Source organism: Ambystoma mexicanum, chromosome 6q (genome assembly GCF_040938575.1).
Source record: "Ambystoma mexicanum isolate Mex_15411 chromosome 6q, UKY_AmexF1_1, whole genome shotgun sequence".
NCBI lineage: Eukaryota > Metazoa > Chordata > Amphibia > Caudata > Ambystomatidae > Ambystoma > Ambystoma mexicanum.
This window is the reverse complement of record NC_090937.1, coordinates 1614317386-1614335851: the sequence shown is the minus strand read 5'-3', so window position 1 is coordinate 1614335851 and position 18466 is coordinate 1614317386. Positions and strand designations below refer to the sequence as shown.

Below are 18466 nucleotides of genomic sequence, written 5' to 3'. Positions count from 1 at the left end.
TTATTAATGTGTACATCGTACTTTTATGTGTGTGATGCACTTTGCTTTTTTCTTTTTCTAACTGTTCTGTACTGATGTAATATTATTCTTTCTTACTCCTTCTCTTCTGTAAAAACTTTGTAAAGGTTTAAATTAAACCAAATACAATAAAACATAAATAAAAAACATTATTATTATTATTATTACATAACACCCCGTGCTTCTTGCATGGGAATCAGGCAGGGTTATACATGCCAGAGGCTAGCGTTTGTGGTTGGAAAACGATCACACATGCCTTTATTGGAAGTGCCCTAACACCTGGGCTGCAGGAGTGGGGAGATGCTCATTCATGCAAAGACTTGGCTTACTTGGTTATCTGCTCCGGGACAATTTTGTTCTTGAAGCGCTCTTTCTCCTCCAAGACGGGCTGCACGGTGAAGCACTGGATGTCTGAGGCGAGTGGTCAAGGAAGGAAGACAGAATGGAGAAGCGGCAAGTCACGGATACACAACTAGCATTTGGGGCCCATTAGTGTACATTTTGTATTGTAACCAGAACGTATGTGGTGTGTGATTTTTAAAGGATAACTTGGTTTAATGGCTGGTGACACATAATATGAAGTGGGTGATGTAGTTAGACAAGTGGGCTATGAATTGATTTGCATAAGATCAGAGGGATTGTGGGTCCTTGTGCACAGTCTCTTGACCATAATGAAGCCTTCCTTAGTAATGTTGGAGGTGGAGTTATTGCTTAGATCTGGCAAATGCCTCTCTTCCTTTGAGTCCAACCAAGCAGTGCCCAAACCCAAGACACTTACCTTCTCCCATAAACTGATATCACAACAGTCAAAAGGGCGGCTGTGTTTCCTGATCTTGAAAGCGGCCATGCCGGCTGGCGAGTGCTCCACCGGCTCAGACATTGAATCTAGAGTACTTACCCCATTAGACACGAGTAGAGGCTTCCATAGCGGCAGGTAAGTCCATGGTCACAGTCTCATGAGTCCAGGCGTAAAGCCAATGGAAAACCAAGGCGTGTCCACCACCGGTCCAGCATGAGGCTTCAAACGGAATATAACCTGATGGTGAACATGTGCTGATTATCCTCTGCTGGAATCAGCTATCAACCTGGCCAGCAGGTAATTATCACAGATACATAGACGTGGAACGTTCAACATGCTCAAATACCCAACCCCCTCTACAGACCCACAGAAAAGGCCATATTTACAGAATGAAAGACCTGGCCAGATTCGTGGACTGTAGGTGTTGGTGCGCTGCAGCTACAAAAGAACTCCATTAAATTAAGAATTGTTCTATATTTCTCTGATCTACAGATCTGTGAACTGGTTTGATTGGCTGCGTAATCGGAAAATGTACACACCTGGCAATGTCAGCAGGCCAAGCCTACAGGTTGACACACCTAAGTCTATCCATTCACAGACCCTGGCCAAGACTCACTGACCAAGCCAAGCCGTCTGGCTCAGACGCCTGACCGGATCCATGGAACTACTGATAAACATAAAAGGTGATGGCTGGAAGGTGTAGCATTAATCTTAACCTCTGGCATCGCATGGAACTACAATCTAAGCCAAATCTACAGATCTGCTAACAGAGCTGGGTCTGTCGACTCCAAAACCTGGCCAAGTTTACAGATTCACAAATCTGGCTTAGTCTATGGAGTTACCTTCCCAGTCAGGCCTACAGAATAATAGATAGGGCCCAGTCTACAAACTCAGAGACCTAGACAAGTCTACAAACTCACATACCCCACCGAGACTACAGAGGCACAGACCCTGCCAACTGTACAAACTCAGAGGCCTACACAAGCCTACAAACTCACATACCCCACCAAGCCTGCAGAGGCACAGACCAGGGCCAAGTGTACACACTCAGAGGCCTATACAAGCCTACAAACACACATACCCCATCGAGTCTGCAGAGGCACAGACCCTGCCAAGTGTACAAACGCACAGGCCTAGACAAGCCTACAAACTCACATACCCCTCCAAGTCTGCAGAGGTACAGGCCAGGGCCAAGTGTACACACTCAGAGGCCTAGACAAGCCTACAAACACACATACCCCATCGAGTCCGCAGAGGCACAGACCCTGCCAAGTGTACAAACGCACAGGCCTAGACAAGCCTACAAACTCACATACCCCACCAAGTCTGCAGAGGCACAGGACAGGGCCAAGTGTACACACTCAGAGGCCTAGACAAGCCTAAACACTCACATACTCCACCGAGTCTGCAGAGGCACAGACCCTGCCAACTGTACAAACTCAGAGGCCTACACAAGCCTACAAACTCACATACCCCAACAAGTCTGGAGAGGCACAGAACAGGGCCAAGGGTACACACTCAGAGGCCTAGACAAGCCTACAAACTCACATACCCCATCGAGTCTGCAGAGGCACAGACCCGGCCAAGTGTACACACTCAGAGGCCTAGACAAGCCTACAAACTCACATACCCCACCAAGTCTGCAGAGGCACAGACCCGGCCAAGTGTGCACACTCAGAGGCCTAGACAAGCCCACAAACTCACATACCCCACTAAGTCTGCAGCGGCACAGACCCTGCCAAGTGTACAACCTCAGAGGCCTAGACAAGTCTACAAACTCACATACCCCACCGAGTCTGCATCGGCGCAGACCAGGGCCAAGTGTACACACTCAGAGGCCTAGACAAGCCTACAAACTTACATACCTCACCGAGTCTACAGAGGCACAGACCCTGCCAAGTGTACAAACTCAGAGACCTAGACAAGCCCACAAACTCACATACCCCACCGAGTCTGCAGAGGCACAGACCCTGCCAAGTGTACAAACTCAGAGGCCTAGACAAGCCTAAAAACTCACATACTCCACTGGGTCTGCAGAGGCGCGCAGACCACAGCCAAGTGTACAAACTCAGATGCCTAGACAAGCCTACAAACTCACATACCCCACCGAGTCTGCCGAGGCACAGACCCAGCCAAGTGTACAAACTCAGAGGCCTAGACAAGCCTACAATCTCACATACCCCACCAAGTCTGCAGCGGCGCAGACCAGGGCCAAGTGTACACACTCAGAGGCCTAGACAAGCCTACAAACTCACATACCCCACCGAGTCTACAGAGGCACAGACCCTGCCAAGTGTACAAACTCAGAGGCCTAGACAAGCCTACAAACTCACATACCCCACCGAGTCTGCAGCAGCGCAGACCAGGGCCAAGTGTACACACTCAGAGGCCTAGACAAGCCTAAAAACTCACATACCCCACTGAGTCTGCAGAGGCACAGACACGGCCAAGTGTCCAAACTCAGAGACCTAGACAAGCCTACAAACTCACATACTCCACTGAGTCTGCAGAGGCACAGATCCCAGCCAAGTGTACAAACTCAGAGGCCTAGACAAGCCTACAAACTCACATACCCCACCGAGTCTGCAGAGGCACAGAGCCCAGCCAAGTGTACACACTCAGAGGCCTAGACAAGTCTACGAACTCACATACCCCACCGAGTCTGCAGAAGCACAGACCAGGTCCAAGTGTACAAACTCAGAGGCCTAGACAAGCCTACAAACTCAGATAACCCACCGAGTCTACAGAGGCACAGACCCAACCAAGTGTACAAACTCAGAGACCTAGACAAGCCTACAAACTCACATACCCCACCGAGTCTGCAGAGGCACAGACCAGGTCCAAGTGTACAAACTCAGAGGCCTAGACAAGCCTACAAACTCACATACCCCTCGAAGTCTGCAGCGGCGCAGACCGGGGCCAAGTGTACACACTCAGAGGCCTAGACAAGCCTACAAATTCACATACCCCACCGAATCTACAAAGGCACAGACCCTGCCAAGTGTACAAACTCAGAGACATAGACAAGCCTACAAACTCACATTCCCCACCGAGTCTGCAGAGGCACAGACCAGGTCCAAGTGTACAAACTCAGAGGCCTAGACAAGCCTACAAACTCACATACCCCACCGAGTCTACAGAGGCACAGACCCAACCAAGTGTACAAACTCAGAGGCCTAGACAAGCCTACAAACTCACATACCCCACCGAGTCCACAGACCCAACCAAGTGTACAAACTCAGAGGCCTAGACAAGCCTACAAACTCACATACCCCACGGAGTCTACAGGGGCACAGACCCAACCAAGTGTACAAACTCGGAGGCCTAGACAAGCCTACAAACTCACATACCCCACCGAGTCTGCAGAGGCACAGACCGGGGCCAAGTGTACACACACAGAGGCCTAGACAAGCCTACACACTCACATACCCCACCGAGTCTACAGAGGCACTGACCCTGCCAAGTGTACAAACTCAGAGACCTAGACAAGCCTGCAAACCCACATACCCCACCGAGTCTGCAGAGGCACAGACCCTGCCAAGTGTACAAACTCAGAGGCCTAGACAAGCCTGCAAACTCACATACCCCACCAGGTCTGCAGAGGCACAGACCCTGCCAAGTGTACAAACTCAGAGGCCCAGACAAGCCTACAAACTCACATACACCACCAAGTCTACAGAGGCACAGACCCTGCCAAGTGTACAAACTCAGAGGCCTAGACAAGCCTACAAACTCACATACCCCACCGAGTCTGCTGAGGCACAGACCCAGCCAAGTGTACAAACTCAGAGGTCTAGACAAGCCTACAAACTAATATACCCCCCATGCCCCCTGAGTCTGCAGAGGCACAGAACTGGCCAAGTGTACAAATTCAGAGGTCTAGACAAGCCTACAAACTCATATACCCCCCATGCCCCCTGAGTCTGCAGAGGCACAGAACTGGCCAAGTGTACAAATTCAGAGGCCTAGACAAGCCTACAAACTCAGATACCCCACCAAGTCTGCAGCACCGCAGATCAGGGCCAAGTGTACAAATTCAGAGGCCTAGACAAGTCTACAAACTCACATACCCCACCGAGTCTACAGCAGCGCAGACCAGGGCCAAGTGTACACACTCAGAGGCCTATACAAGCCTACAAACTCACATACCCCACTGAGTCTGCAGAGGCACAGACACGGCCAAGTGTCCAAACTCAGAGACCTAGACAAGCCTACAAACTCACATACCCCACCGAGTCTGCAGAGGCACAGACTCAGCCAAGTGTACAAACTCAGAGACCTAGACAAGCCTACAAACTCACATACCCCACCAAGTCTGCAGCGGCGCAGACAAGGGCCAAGTGCACACACTCAGAGGCCTAGACAAGCCTACAAACTCACATACCCCACCGAATCTACAGAGGCACAGACCCTGCCAAGTGTACAAACTCAGAGGCCTAGACAAGCCTACAAACTCACATACCCCACCAAGTCTGCAGCGGCGCAGACCAGGGCCAAGTGTACACACTCAGAGGCCTAGACAAGCCTACAAACTCACATACCCCACCGAGTCTGCAGCGGCGCAGACCAGGGCCAAATGTACACACTCAGAGGCCTAGACAAGCCTACAAACTCACATACCCCACCAAGTCTGCAGAGGCACAGACCCGGCCAAGTGTACAACCTCAGGGGCCTATACAAGTCTACAAACTCACATACCCCACCAAGTCTGCAGAGGCACAGACCCGGACAAGTGTCCAAACTCAGAGACCTAGACAAGCCTACAAACTCACATACCCCACCGAGTCTGCAAAGGCACAGTCCCGGCCAAGTGTACAAACTCAGAGGCCTAGACAAGCTTACAAACTCACATACCCCACCGAGTCTGCAGCAGCATAGACGAGGGCCAAGTGTACAAATTCAGAGGCCTAGACAAGCCTACAAACTCACATACCCTACCAAGTCTGCAGAGGCACAGACCCTGCCAAGTGTACAAACTCAGAGACCTAGACAAGCCTACAAACTTACATACCCCACCAAGTCTGCAGAGGTGCAGACCACTGCCAAGTGTACAAACTCAGAGGCCTAGACAAGCCTACAACCTCACATACCCCACCAAGTCTGCAGAGGCACAGACCCTGCCAAGTGTACAAACTCAGAGACCTAGATAAGCCTACAAACTCACATACCCACCCAAGTCTGCAGCGGCGCAGACCAGGGCCTAGTGTACACACTCAGAGGCCTAGACAAGCCTACAAACTCACATACCCCACCGAGTCTACAGAGGCACAGACCCAACCAAGTGTACAAACTCAGAGACCTAGACAAGCCTACAAACTCACATACCCCAACGAGTCTGCAGAGGCACAGATCAGGTCCAAGTGTACACACTCAGGGGCCTAGACAAGCCTACAAACTCACATACCCCACTGAGTCTGCAGAGGCACAGACCTGGCCAAGTGTACACACTCAGAGACCTAGACAAGCCTACAAACACACATACCCCACTGAGTCTGCAGAGGCACAGACCAGGGCCATGTGTACACACTCAGAGGCCTAGACAAGCCCACAAACTCACATACCCCACAGAGGCTGCAGAGGCGCAGACCCGGGCAAGTGTACAAACTCAGAGGCCTAGACAAGCCTACAAACTCACATACCCCACTGAGTCTGCAGAGGCACAGACCAGGGCTCAGTCTACAAACTCAGAGGCCTAGACAAGCCTACCAACTCGAATTTTTCACACTCACATTCCTGGCCAAGTCTGCAGGTTTGTGGGCAAGACCAGATCTTCTGTCTCACAAACCCAGCTGAGTCTACCGACTCAAATCCTTTTCTGAACATAAAACCGGACTGAACTGCTTACCTCCAGCAATGAGTCTGTATTGAACTCTGACAATAAAAACAGCCTAGGCTTTAGGGAGGAAGCCGTGCCTTTGGGTTTACACCAAGCATTAAATCATGCATCTCCTTTACCTCAAGAACTAATGGTAAGCAAGAAGAAGTAACTCTCTCACCTTGGTGGGGTCTCCCACTCTAATTGGGTCTCCCTATGTCCGTCTAACCCGTTGTTGATTGTAATTGACCAACTTTGTCTCAGAAAAGTTATGTGTTTTTACGCATAAGGAAGTTGTACTGTTCTCACTCTAGTAAAATACATTAAATCTGCATGCTTCTTGGAGTCAGTGCCACATATGGTGGAGAGGCTCTCCTTGTGTTGGGAACACTCTGTGACCCACACACACCTGGATTTCACCTCTGTTCATGCCCTCTGTGTTCTCGCAGGGGAAGCATAGGCAACTGTCTGCGCTCCCTATGCGCTCTGATCCTCTCTGGGAAGTCATGGTCCCCTCTGAACTGACAGACCACTGCCCATACGCCCTAGGGTTTCTCATCCTCTTTCCGAAGCCATGGGCTGCGGTCAATGCTCCCTACTTGCTCTAATCCTCTCTGGATGGTCATCGCCAGTGGTCCATGGCCCCTAGATTCTCTCATTTTGTCTGGGCTGTCATGCGATGCTCTTTACCTTTTCTAGTCTTCTCTGTACCACCAAAGCCTATGGTCCAAGTCCCTGCGTACTCTAATCATCTCTAGGCAGTCATGGACTGTGGCCCATGCCCGTGCCCCTGCGTGCTGTGATCATTGCTAGGCAGACATGGACTACTGCCCATGACCTATGACCCTGCGTGCTGTGATCATTGCTAGGCAGACATGGACTACTGCTCATGGCCTATGACCCTGCGTGCTGTGATAATTGCTAGGCAGACATGGACTACTGCCCATGGCCTATGACCCTGCGTGCTGTGATCATTGCTAGGCAGACATGGACTACTGCTCATGGCCTATGACCCTGCGTGCTGTGATCATTGCTAGGCAGACATGGACTACTGCCCATGGCCTATGACCCTGCATGCTGCGATCATTGCTAGGCAGTCATGGACTACTGCCCATGCCCTTGTGTGCTGTGATCATTGCTAGGCAGACATGGACTACTGCCCATGCCCCTGTGTGCTGTGATCATTGCTAGGCACACATGGACTACTGCCCCAGCCCCTGTGTGCTGTGATCATTGCTAGGCAGTCATGGATTACTGCACATGGCCCATGCCCCTGTGTGCTGTGATCATTGCTAGGCAGTCATGGTCTACTGCCCATGCCCTTGTGTGCTGTGATCATTGCTAGGCAGTCATGGATTACTGCCCATGGCCTATGACCCTGCATGCTGCGAATATTGCTAGGCAGTCATGGACTACTGCCCATGGCCTATGACCCTGCATGCTGTGATCATTGCTAGGCAGTCATGGATTACTGCACATGGCCCATGCCCCTGTGTGCTGTGATCATTGCTAGGCAGTCATGGATTACTGCTCATGGCCTATCACCTGCATGCTGTGATCATTGCTAGGCAGTCATGGATTACTGCACATGGCCCTGTGTGCTGTGATCATTGCTAGGCAGCCATTGAATACTGCTCATGGACTATGGCCCTGCGTGCTGTGATCATTGCTAGGCAGTCATGGATTACTGCACATGACCCTGCGTACTGTGATCATTGCTAGGCAGTCATGGACTACTGCCCATGCGCCTGTGTGCTGTGATCATTGCTAGTCAGTCATGGACTACTGCCCTTGCCCATGCCCCTGTGTGCTGTGATCATTGCTAGGCAGTCATGGATTACTGCACATGGCCCTGTGTGCTGTGATCATTGCTAGGCAGCCATGGAATACTGCTCATGGACTATGAGCCTGCGTGCTGTGATCATTTCTAGGCAGTCATGGACTACTGCCCATGCGCCTGTGTGCTGTGATCATTGCTAGTCAGTCATGGACTACTGCCCATGCGCCTGTGTGCTGTGATCATTGCTAGGCAGTCATGGACTACTGCCCATGCCCCTGTGTGCTGTGATCATTGCTAGGCAGTCATGGATTACTGCACATGGCCCTGTGTGCTGTGATCATTGTTAGGCAGTCATGGATTACTGCTCATGGCCTATGACCCTGCATGCTGTGATCATTGCTAGGCAGTTATGGATTACTGCTCATGGCCCCTCCCCCTGCGTGCTGTGATCATTGATAGGCAGTCATGGATTACTGCTCATGGCCTATGACCCTGCGTGCTGTGATCATTGCTAGGCAGTCATGGATTACTGCTCATGGCCCATGCCCCTGTGTGCTGTGATCATTGCTAGGCAGTCATGGATTACTGCTCATGGCCTATCACCTGCATGCTGTGATCATTGCTAGGCAGTCATGGATTACTGCTCATGGCCTATGACCCTGTGTGCTGTGATCATTGCTAGGCAGACATGGACTACTGCTCATGGCCTATGACCCTGTGTGCTGTGATCATTGCTAGGCAGTCATGGATTACTGCTCATGGCCTATGACCCTGTGTGCTGTGATCATTGCTAGGCAGTCATGGACTACTGCTCATGGCCTATCACCTGCATGCTGTGATCATTGCTAGGCAGTCATGAATTACTGCACATGGCCCATGCCCCTGTGTGCTGTGATCATTGCTAGGCAGTCATGGACTACTGCTCATGGCCTATGACCCTGTGTGCTGTGATCATTGCTAGGCAGTCATGGATTACTGCTCATGGCCTATCACCTGCATGCTGTGATCATTGCTAGGCAGACATGGACTACTGTCTATGCCCCTGTGTGCTGTGATCATTGCTAGGCAGCCATGGAATACTGCCCATGCCCCTGTGTGCTGTGATCATTGCTAGGCAGCCATGGAATACTGCTCATGGACTATGGCCCTGCGTGCTGTGATCATTGCTAGGCAGTCATGGACTACTGCTCATGGCCTATCACCTGCATGCTGTGATCATTGCTAGGCAGTCATGGATTACTGCACATGGCCCATGCCCCTGTGTGCTGTGATCATTGCTAGGCAGACATGGACTACTGCTCATGGCCTATGACCCTGTGTGCTGTGATCATTGCTAGGCAGTCATGGATTACTGCTCATGGCCTCCTATCACCTGCATGCTGTGATCATTGCTAGGCAGACATGGAATACTGCTCATGGCCCATGCCCCTGTGTGCTGTGATCATTGCTAGGCAGTCATGGATTACTGCACATGGCCCATGCCCCTGTGTGCTGTGATCATTGCTAGGCAGTCATGGATTACTGCACATGGCCCATGCCCCTGTGTGCTGTGATCATTGCTAGGCAGTCATGGACTACTGCCCATGCCCTTGTGTGCTGTGATCATTGCTAGGCAGACATGGACTACTCCCTATGCCCCTGTGTGCTGTGATCATTGCTAGGCAGACATGGACTACTGCTCATGGCCTATGACCCTGTGTGCTGTGATCATTGCTAGGCAGTCATGGATTACTGCTCATGGCCTATGACCCTGCGTGCTGTGATCATTGCTAGGCAGTCATGGATTACTGCACATGGCCTATCACCTGCATGCTGTGATCATTGCTAGGCAGTCATGGATTACTGCACATGGCCCTGTGTGCTGTGATCATTGCTAGGCAGCCATTGAATACTGCTCATGGACTATGGCCCTGTGTGCTGTGATCATTGCTAGGCAGACATGGACTACTGCCCCAGCCCCTGCGTGCTGTGATCATTGCTAGGCAGTCATGGATTACTGCTCATGGCCTATCACCTGCATGCTGTGATCATTGCTAGGCAGTCATGGATTACTGCTCATGGCCTATCACCTGCATGCTGTGATCATTGCTAGGCAGTCATGGATTACAGCCCTTGCCCATGCCCCTGCGTGCTGTGATCATTGCTAGCCAGTCATGGATTACTGCTCATGGCCTATCACCTGCATGCTGTGATCATTGATAGGCAGTCATGGATTACTGCACATGGCCCATGCCCCTGTGTGCTGTGATCATTGATAGGCAGTCATGGATTACTGCACATGGCCCATGCCCCTGTGTGCTATGATCATTGCTAGGCAGTCATGGATTACTGCTCATGGCCTATCACCTGCATGCTGTGATCATTGCTAGGCAGTCATGGATTACTGCACATGGCCCATGCCCCTGTGTGCTGTGATCATTGATAGGCAGTCATGGATTACTGCACATGGCCCATGCCCCTGCATGCTGTGATCATTGCTAGGCAGTCATGGATTACTGCTCATGGCCTATCACCTGCATGCTGTGATCATTGCTAGGCAGTCATGGATTACTGCACATGGCCTATGACCCTGCGTGCTGTGATCATTGCTAGGCAGTCATGGATTACTGCACATGGCCCATGCCCCTGTGTGCTGTGATCATTGCTAGGCAGTCATGGATTACTGCTCATGGCCTATCACCTGCAGGCTGTGATCATTGCTAGGCAGTCATGGATTACTGCACATGGCCCATGCCCCTGTGTGCTGTGATCATTGCTAGGCTGTCATGGACTACTGCCCATGCCCTTGTGTGCTGTGATCATTGCTAGGCAGACATGGACTACTGCCTATGCCCCTGTGTGCTGTGATCATTGCTAGGCAGACATGGACTACTGCCCATGCGCCTGTGTGCTGTGATCATTGCTAGTCAGTCATGGACTACTGCCCTTGCCCATGCCCCTGTGTGCTGTGATCATTGCTAGGCAGTCATGGATTACTGCACATGGCCCTGTGTGCTGTGATCATTGCTAGGCAGCCATGGAATACTGCTCATGGACTATGAGCCTGCGTGCTGTGATCATTTCTAGGCAGTCATGGACTACTGCCCATGCGCCTGTCTGCTGTGATCATTGCTAGTCAGTCATGGACTACTGCCCATGCGCCTGTGTGCTGTGATCATTGCCAGGCAGTCATGGACTACTGCCCATGCCCCTGTGTGCTGTGATCATTGCTAGGCAGTCATGGATTACTGCACATGGCCCTGTGTGCTGTGATCATTGTTAGGCAGTCATGGATTACTGCTCATGGCCTATGACCCTGCATGCTGTGATCATTGCTAGGCAGTTATGGATTACTGCTCATGGCCCCTCCCCCTGCGTGCTGTGATCATTGATAGGCAGTCATGGATTACTGCTCATGGCCTATGACCCTGCGTGCTGTGATCATTGCTAGGCAGTCATGGATTACTGTTCATGGCCCATGCCCCTGTATGCTGTGATCATTGCTAGGCAGTCATGGATTACTGCTCATGGCCTATCACCTGCATGCTATGATCATTGCTAGGCAGTCATGGATTACTGCTCATGGCCTATGACCCTGTGTGCTGTGATCATTGCTAGGCAGACATAGACTACTGCTCATGGCCTATGACCCTGTGTGCTGTGATCATTGCTAGGCAGTCATGGATTACTGCTCATGGCCTATGACCCTGTGTGCTGTGATCATTGCTAGGCAGTCATGGACTACTGCTCATGGCCTATCACCTGCATGCTGTGATCATTGCTAGGCAGTCATGAATTACTGCACATGGCCCATGCCCCTGTGTGCTGTGATCATTGCTAGGCAGTCATGGACTACTGCTCATGGCCTATGACCCTGTGTGCTGTGATCATTGCTAGGCAGTCATGGATTACTGCTCATGGCCTATCACTTGCATGCTGTGATCATTGCTAGGCAGACATGGACTACTGCCTATGCCCCTGTGTGCTGTGATCATTGCTAGGCAGCCATGGAATACTGCCCATGCCCCTGTGTGCTGTGATCATTGCTAGGCAGCCATGGAATACTGCTCATGGACTATGGCCCTGCGTGCTGTGATCATTGCTAGGCAGTCATGGACTACTGCTCATGGCCTATCACCTGCATGCTGTGATCATTGCTAGGCAGTCATGGATTACTGCACATGGCCCATGCCCCTGTGTGCTGTGATCATTGCTAGGCAGACATGGACTACTGCTCATGGCCTATGACCCTGTGTGCTGTGATCATTGCTAGGCAGTCATGGATTACTGCTCATGGCCTCCTATCACCTGCATGCTGTGATCATTGCTAGGCAGACATGGAATACTGCTCATGGCCCATGCCCCTGTGTGCTGTGATCATTGCTAGGCAGTCATGGATTACTGCACATGGCCCATGCCCCTGTGTGCTGTGATCATTGCTAGGCAGTCATGGATTACTGCACATGGCCCATGCCCCTGTGTGCTGTGATCATTGCTAGGCAGTCATGGACTACTGCCCATGCCCTTGTGTGCTGTGATCATTGCTAGGCAGACATGGACTACTCCCTATGCCCCTGTGTGTTGTGATCATTGCTAGGCAGACATGGACTACTGCTCATGGCCTATGACCCTGTGTGCTGTGATCATTGCTAGGCAGTCATGGATTACTGCTCATGGCCTAGGACCCTGCGTGCTGTGATCATTGCTAGGCAGTCATGGATTACTGCACATGGCCTATCACCTGCATGCTGTGATCATTGCTAGGCAGTCATGGATTACTGCACATGGCCCATGCCCCTGTGTGCTGTGATCATTGCTAGGCAGACATGGACTACTGCTCATGGCCTATGACCCTGTGTGCTGTGATCATTGCTAGGCAGACATGGACTACTGCCCCAGCCCCTGTGTGCTGTGATCATTGCTAGGCAGTCATGGATTACTGCTCATGGCCTATCACCTGCATGCTGTGATCATTGCTAGGCAGTCATGGATTACTGCTCATGGCCTATCACCTGCATGCTGTGATCATTGCTAGGCAGTCATGGATTACAGCCCTTGCCCATGCCCCTGCGTGCTGTGATCATTGCTAGGCAGTCATGGATTACTGCTCATGGCCTATCACCTGCATGCTGTGATCATTGATAGGCAGTCATGGATTACTGCACATGGCCCATGCCCCTGTGTGCTGTGATCATTGATAGGCAGTCATGGATTACTGCACATGGCCCATGCCCCTGTGTGCTATGATCATTGCTAGGCAGTCATGGATTACTGCTCATGGCCTATCACCTGCATGCTGTGATCATTGCTAGGCAGTCATGGATTACTGCTCATGGCCTATCACCTGCATGCTGTGATCATTGCTAGGCAGTCATGGATTACTGCACATGGCCTATGACCCTGCGTGCTGTGATCATTGCTAGGCAGTCATGGATTACTGCACATGGCCCATGCCCCTGTGTGCTGTGATCATTGCTAGGCAGTCATGGATTACTGCTCATGGCCTATCACCTGCATGCTGTGATCATTGCTAGGCAGTCATGGATTACTGCACATGGCCCATGCCCCTGTGTGCTGTGATCATTGCTAGGCTGTCATGGACTACTGCCCATGCCCTTGTGTGCTGTGATCATTGCTAGGCAGACATGGACTACTACCTATGCCCCTGTGTGCTGTGATCATTGCTAGGCAGACATGAACTACTGCTCATGGCCTATGACCCTGTGTGCTGTGATCATTGCTAGGCAGTCATGGATTACTGCTCATGGCCTATGACCCTGCGTGCTATGATCATTGCTAGGCAGTCATGGATTACTGCACATGGCCTATCACCTGCATGCTGTGATCATTGCTAGGCAGTCATGGATTACTGCACATGGCCCATACCCCTGTGTGCTGTGATCATTGCTAGGCAGACATGGACTACTGCTCATGGCCTATGACCCTGTGCGCTGTGATCATTGCTAGGCAGACATGGACTACTGCCCCAGCCCCTGCGTGCTGTGATCATTGCTAGGCAGTCATGGATTACTGCTCATGGCCTATCACCTGCATGCTGTGATCATTGCTAGGCAGTCATGGATTACTGCTCATGGCCTATCACCTGCATGCTGTGATCATTGCTAGGCAGTCATGGATTAATGCCCTTGCCCATGCCCCTGCGTGCTGTGATCATTGCTAGGCAGTCATGGATTACTGCTCATGGCCTATCACCTGCATGCTGTGATCATTGCTAGGCAGTCATGGATTACTGCTTATGGCCTATCACCTGCATGCTGTGATCATTGATAGGCAGTCATGGATTACTGCACATGGCCCCTGCCCCTGTGTGCTGTGATCATTGCTAGGCAGTCATGGATTACTGCACATGGCCCATGCCCCTTTGTGCTGTGATCATTGCTAGGCAGTCATGGATTACTGCTCATGGCCTATCACCTGCATGCTGTGATCATTGCTAGGCAGTCATGGATTACTGCTCATAGCCTATCACCTGCATGCTGTGATCATTGCTAGGCAGTCATGGATTACTGCACATGGCCTATGACCCTGCGTGCTGTGATCATTGCTAGGCAGTCATGGATTACTGCACATGGCCCATGCCCCTGTGTGCTGTGATCATTGCTAGGCAGTCATGGATTACTGCTCATGGCCTATCACCTGCATGCTTTGATCATTGCTAGGCAGTCATGGATTACTGCACATGGCCCATGCCCCTGTGTGCTGTGATCATTGCTAGGCAGACATGGACTACTGCCCATGCCCCTGTGTGCTGTGATCATTGCTAGGCAGTCATGGATTACTGCTCATGACCTATCACCTGCATGCTGTGATCATTGCTAGGCAGTCATGGATTACTGCACATGGCCCATGCCCCTGTGTGCTGTGAACATTGCTAGGCAGTCATGGATTACTGCACATGGCCCATGCCCCTGTGTGCTGTGATCATTGCTAGGCAGGCATGGACTACTGCTTATGCCCCTGTGTGCTGTGATCATTGCTAGGCAGTCATGGACTTCTGCCCATGCGCCTGTGTGCTGTGATCATTGCTAGTCAGTCATGGACTACTGCCCTTGCCCATGCCCTTGTGTGCTGTGATCATTGCTAGGCAGTCATGGATTACTGCTCATGTCCTATGATCCTGCATGCTGTGATCATTGCTAGGCAGTCATGGATTACTGCTCATGTCCTATGATCCTGCATGCTGTGATCATTGCTAGGCAGTCATGGACTACTGCTCATGCCCTTGTGTGCTGTGATCATTGCCAGGCAGTCATGGATTACTGCTCATGTCCTATGATCCTGCATGATGTGATCATTGCTAGGCAGTCATGGACTACTGCCCATGCCCCTGTGTGCTGTGATCATTGCTAGGCAGTCATGGACTACTGCACCAGCCAATGTGTGCTGTGATCATTGCTAGTCAGTCATGGACTACTGCCCCAGCCCCTGTGTGCTGTGATCATTGCTAGGCAGTCATGGACTACTGCCCCAGCCCCTGTGTGCTGTGATCATTGCTAGGCAGACATGGACTACTGCCCCAGCCCCTGTGTGCTGTGATCATTGCTAGGCAAACAAGGACTATTGCCCATGCCCCTGTGTGCTGTGATCATTGCTAGGCAGACATGGACTACTGCCCCAGCCCCTGTGTGCTGTGATCATTGCTAGGCAGACATGGACTACTGCCTCAGCCCCTGTGTGCTGTGATCATTGCTAGGCAGACATGGACTACTGCCCATGCCCCTATGTGCTGTGATCATTGCTAGGCAGACATGGACTACTGCCCCAGCCCCTGTGTGCTGTGATCATTGCTAGGCAGTCATGAACTACTGCTCATGGCCTATGACCCTGCATGCTGTGATCATTGCTAGGCAGTCATGGACTACTGCTCATGGCCTATGACCCTGCGTGCTGTGATCTTTGCTAGGCAGTCATGGATTACTGCTCATGGCCTATGACCTGCATGCTGTGATCATTGCTAGGAATTCATGGATTACTGCACATGGCCCATGCCCCTGTGTGCTGTGATCTTTGCTAGGCAGTCATGGATTACTGCTCATGGCCTATGACCCTGCATGCTGTGATAATTGCTAGGCAGACATGGCCAATGCCCATGCCCCTGTGTGCTGTGATCATTGCTAGGCAGTCATGGACTCCTGCTCATGGCCTATGACCCTGCATGCTGTGATCATTGCTAGGCAGCCATGGAATACTGCTCATGGACTATGGCCCTGCGTGCTGTGATCATTGCTAGGCAGGCATGGACTACTGCCCATGCCCCTGTGTGCTGTCATCATTGCTAGGCAGTCATGGACTACTGCCCATGCCCTTGTGTGCTGTGATCATTGCTAGTCAGTCATGGAAACCTGCTCATGGCCCATGCCCCTGTGTGCTGTGATCTTTGCTAGGCAGTCATGGATTACTGCTCGTGGCATATGACATTGCGTGCTGTGATAATTGCTAGGCAGTCATGGATTACTGCTCGTGGCATATGACATTGCGTGCTGTGATAATTGCTAGGCAGACATGGACTACTGCCCATGCCCCTGTGTGCTGTGATCATTGCTAGGCAGTCATGGACTCCTGCTCATGGCCTATGACCCTGCATGCTGTGATCATTGCTAGGCAGCCATGGAATACTGCTCATGGACTATGGCCCTGCGTGCTGTGATCATTGCTAGGCAGTCATGGACTACTGCCCATGACCCTGTGTGCTGTCATCATTGATAGGCAGTCATGGACTACTGCCCATGCCCTTGTGTGCTGTGATCACTGCTAGTCAGTCATGGACTACTGCTCATGGCCCATGCCCCTGTGTGCTGTGATCATTGCTAGGCAGCCATGGAATACTGCTCATGGACTATGGCCCTGCATGCTGTGTTCATTGCTAGGCAGTCATGGACTACTGCCCTAGCCCCTGTGTGCTGTGATCATTGGTAGTCAGTCATGGACTACTGCTCATGGCCTATGACCCTGCGTGCTGTGATCATTGCTAGGCAGTCATGGATTACTGCTCATGGCCTATGACCTGCATGCTGTGATCATTGCTAGGAAGTCATGGATTACTGCTCATGGCCTATGACCCTGCGTGCTGTGATAATTGCTAGGCAGACATGGACTACTGCCCATGCCCCTGTGTGCTGTGATCATTGCTAGGCAGTCATGAACTACTGATCATGGCCTATGACCCTGCGTGCTGTGATCATTGCTAGGCAGACATGGACTACTGCCCATGACCCTGTGTGCTGTGATCTTTGCTAGGCAGTCATGGACTCCTGCTCATGGCCTATGACCCTGCATGCTGTGATCATTGCTAGGCAGACATGGACTACTGCCCATGCCCCTGTGTGCTGTCATCATTGCTAGGCAGTCATGGACTACTGCCCATGCCCCTGTGTGCTGTCATCATTGCTAGGCAGTCATGGACTACTGCCCATGCCCTTGTGTGCTGTGATCATTGCTAGTCACTCATGGACTACTGCTCATGGCCCATGCCCCTGTGTGCTGTGATCATTGCTAGGCAGCCATGGAATACTGCTCATGGACTATGGCCCTGCGTGCTGTGATCATTGCTAGGCAGTCATGGACTACTGCCCATGCCCTTGTGTGCTGTGATCATTGCTAGTCAGTCATGGACTACTGCTCATGCCCCTGTGTGCTGTGATCATTGCTAGGCAGTCATGGAATACTGCTCATGGACTATGGCCCTGCGTGCTGTGATCATTGCTAGGCAGTCATGGACTACTGCCCATGCCCCTGTGTGCTGTCATCATTGCTAGGCAGTCATGGACTACTGCCTATGCCCTTGTGTGCTGTGATCATTGCTATGCAGCCATGGAATACTGCTCATGGACTATGGCCCTGCGTGCTGTGATCATTGCTAGGCAGTCATGGACTACTGCCCATGCCCTTGTGTGCTGTGATCATTGCTAGGCAGCCATGGAATACTGCTCATGGACTATGGCCCTGCGTGCTGTGATCATTGCTAGGCAGTCATGGACTACTGCCCATGCCCCTGTGTGCTGTCATCATTGCTAGGCAGTCATGGACTACTGCCTATGCCCTTGTGTGCTGTGAT

General features: G+C 51.5%; 1 protein-coding gene across 1 annotated transcript in view; it reads right to left on the bottom strand.

Annotated features, from left to right (window-relative positions):
* LOC138516908 (dedicator of cytokinesis protein 2-like) overlaps positions 1 to 18466 on the bottom strand; it is a 2920848-nt gene that overhangs the window by 91379 nt on the left and 2811003 nt on the right. The window contains exon 43 of the mRNA XM_069632364.1: positions 348 to 429. Within this exon, the coding sequence (XP_069488465.1) occupies positions 348 to 429 (82 nt within the window). The remainder of the gene's footprint in view (positions 1 to 347; positions 430 to 18466) is intronic.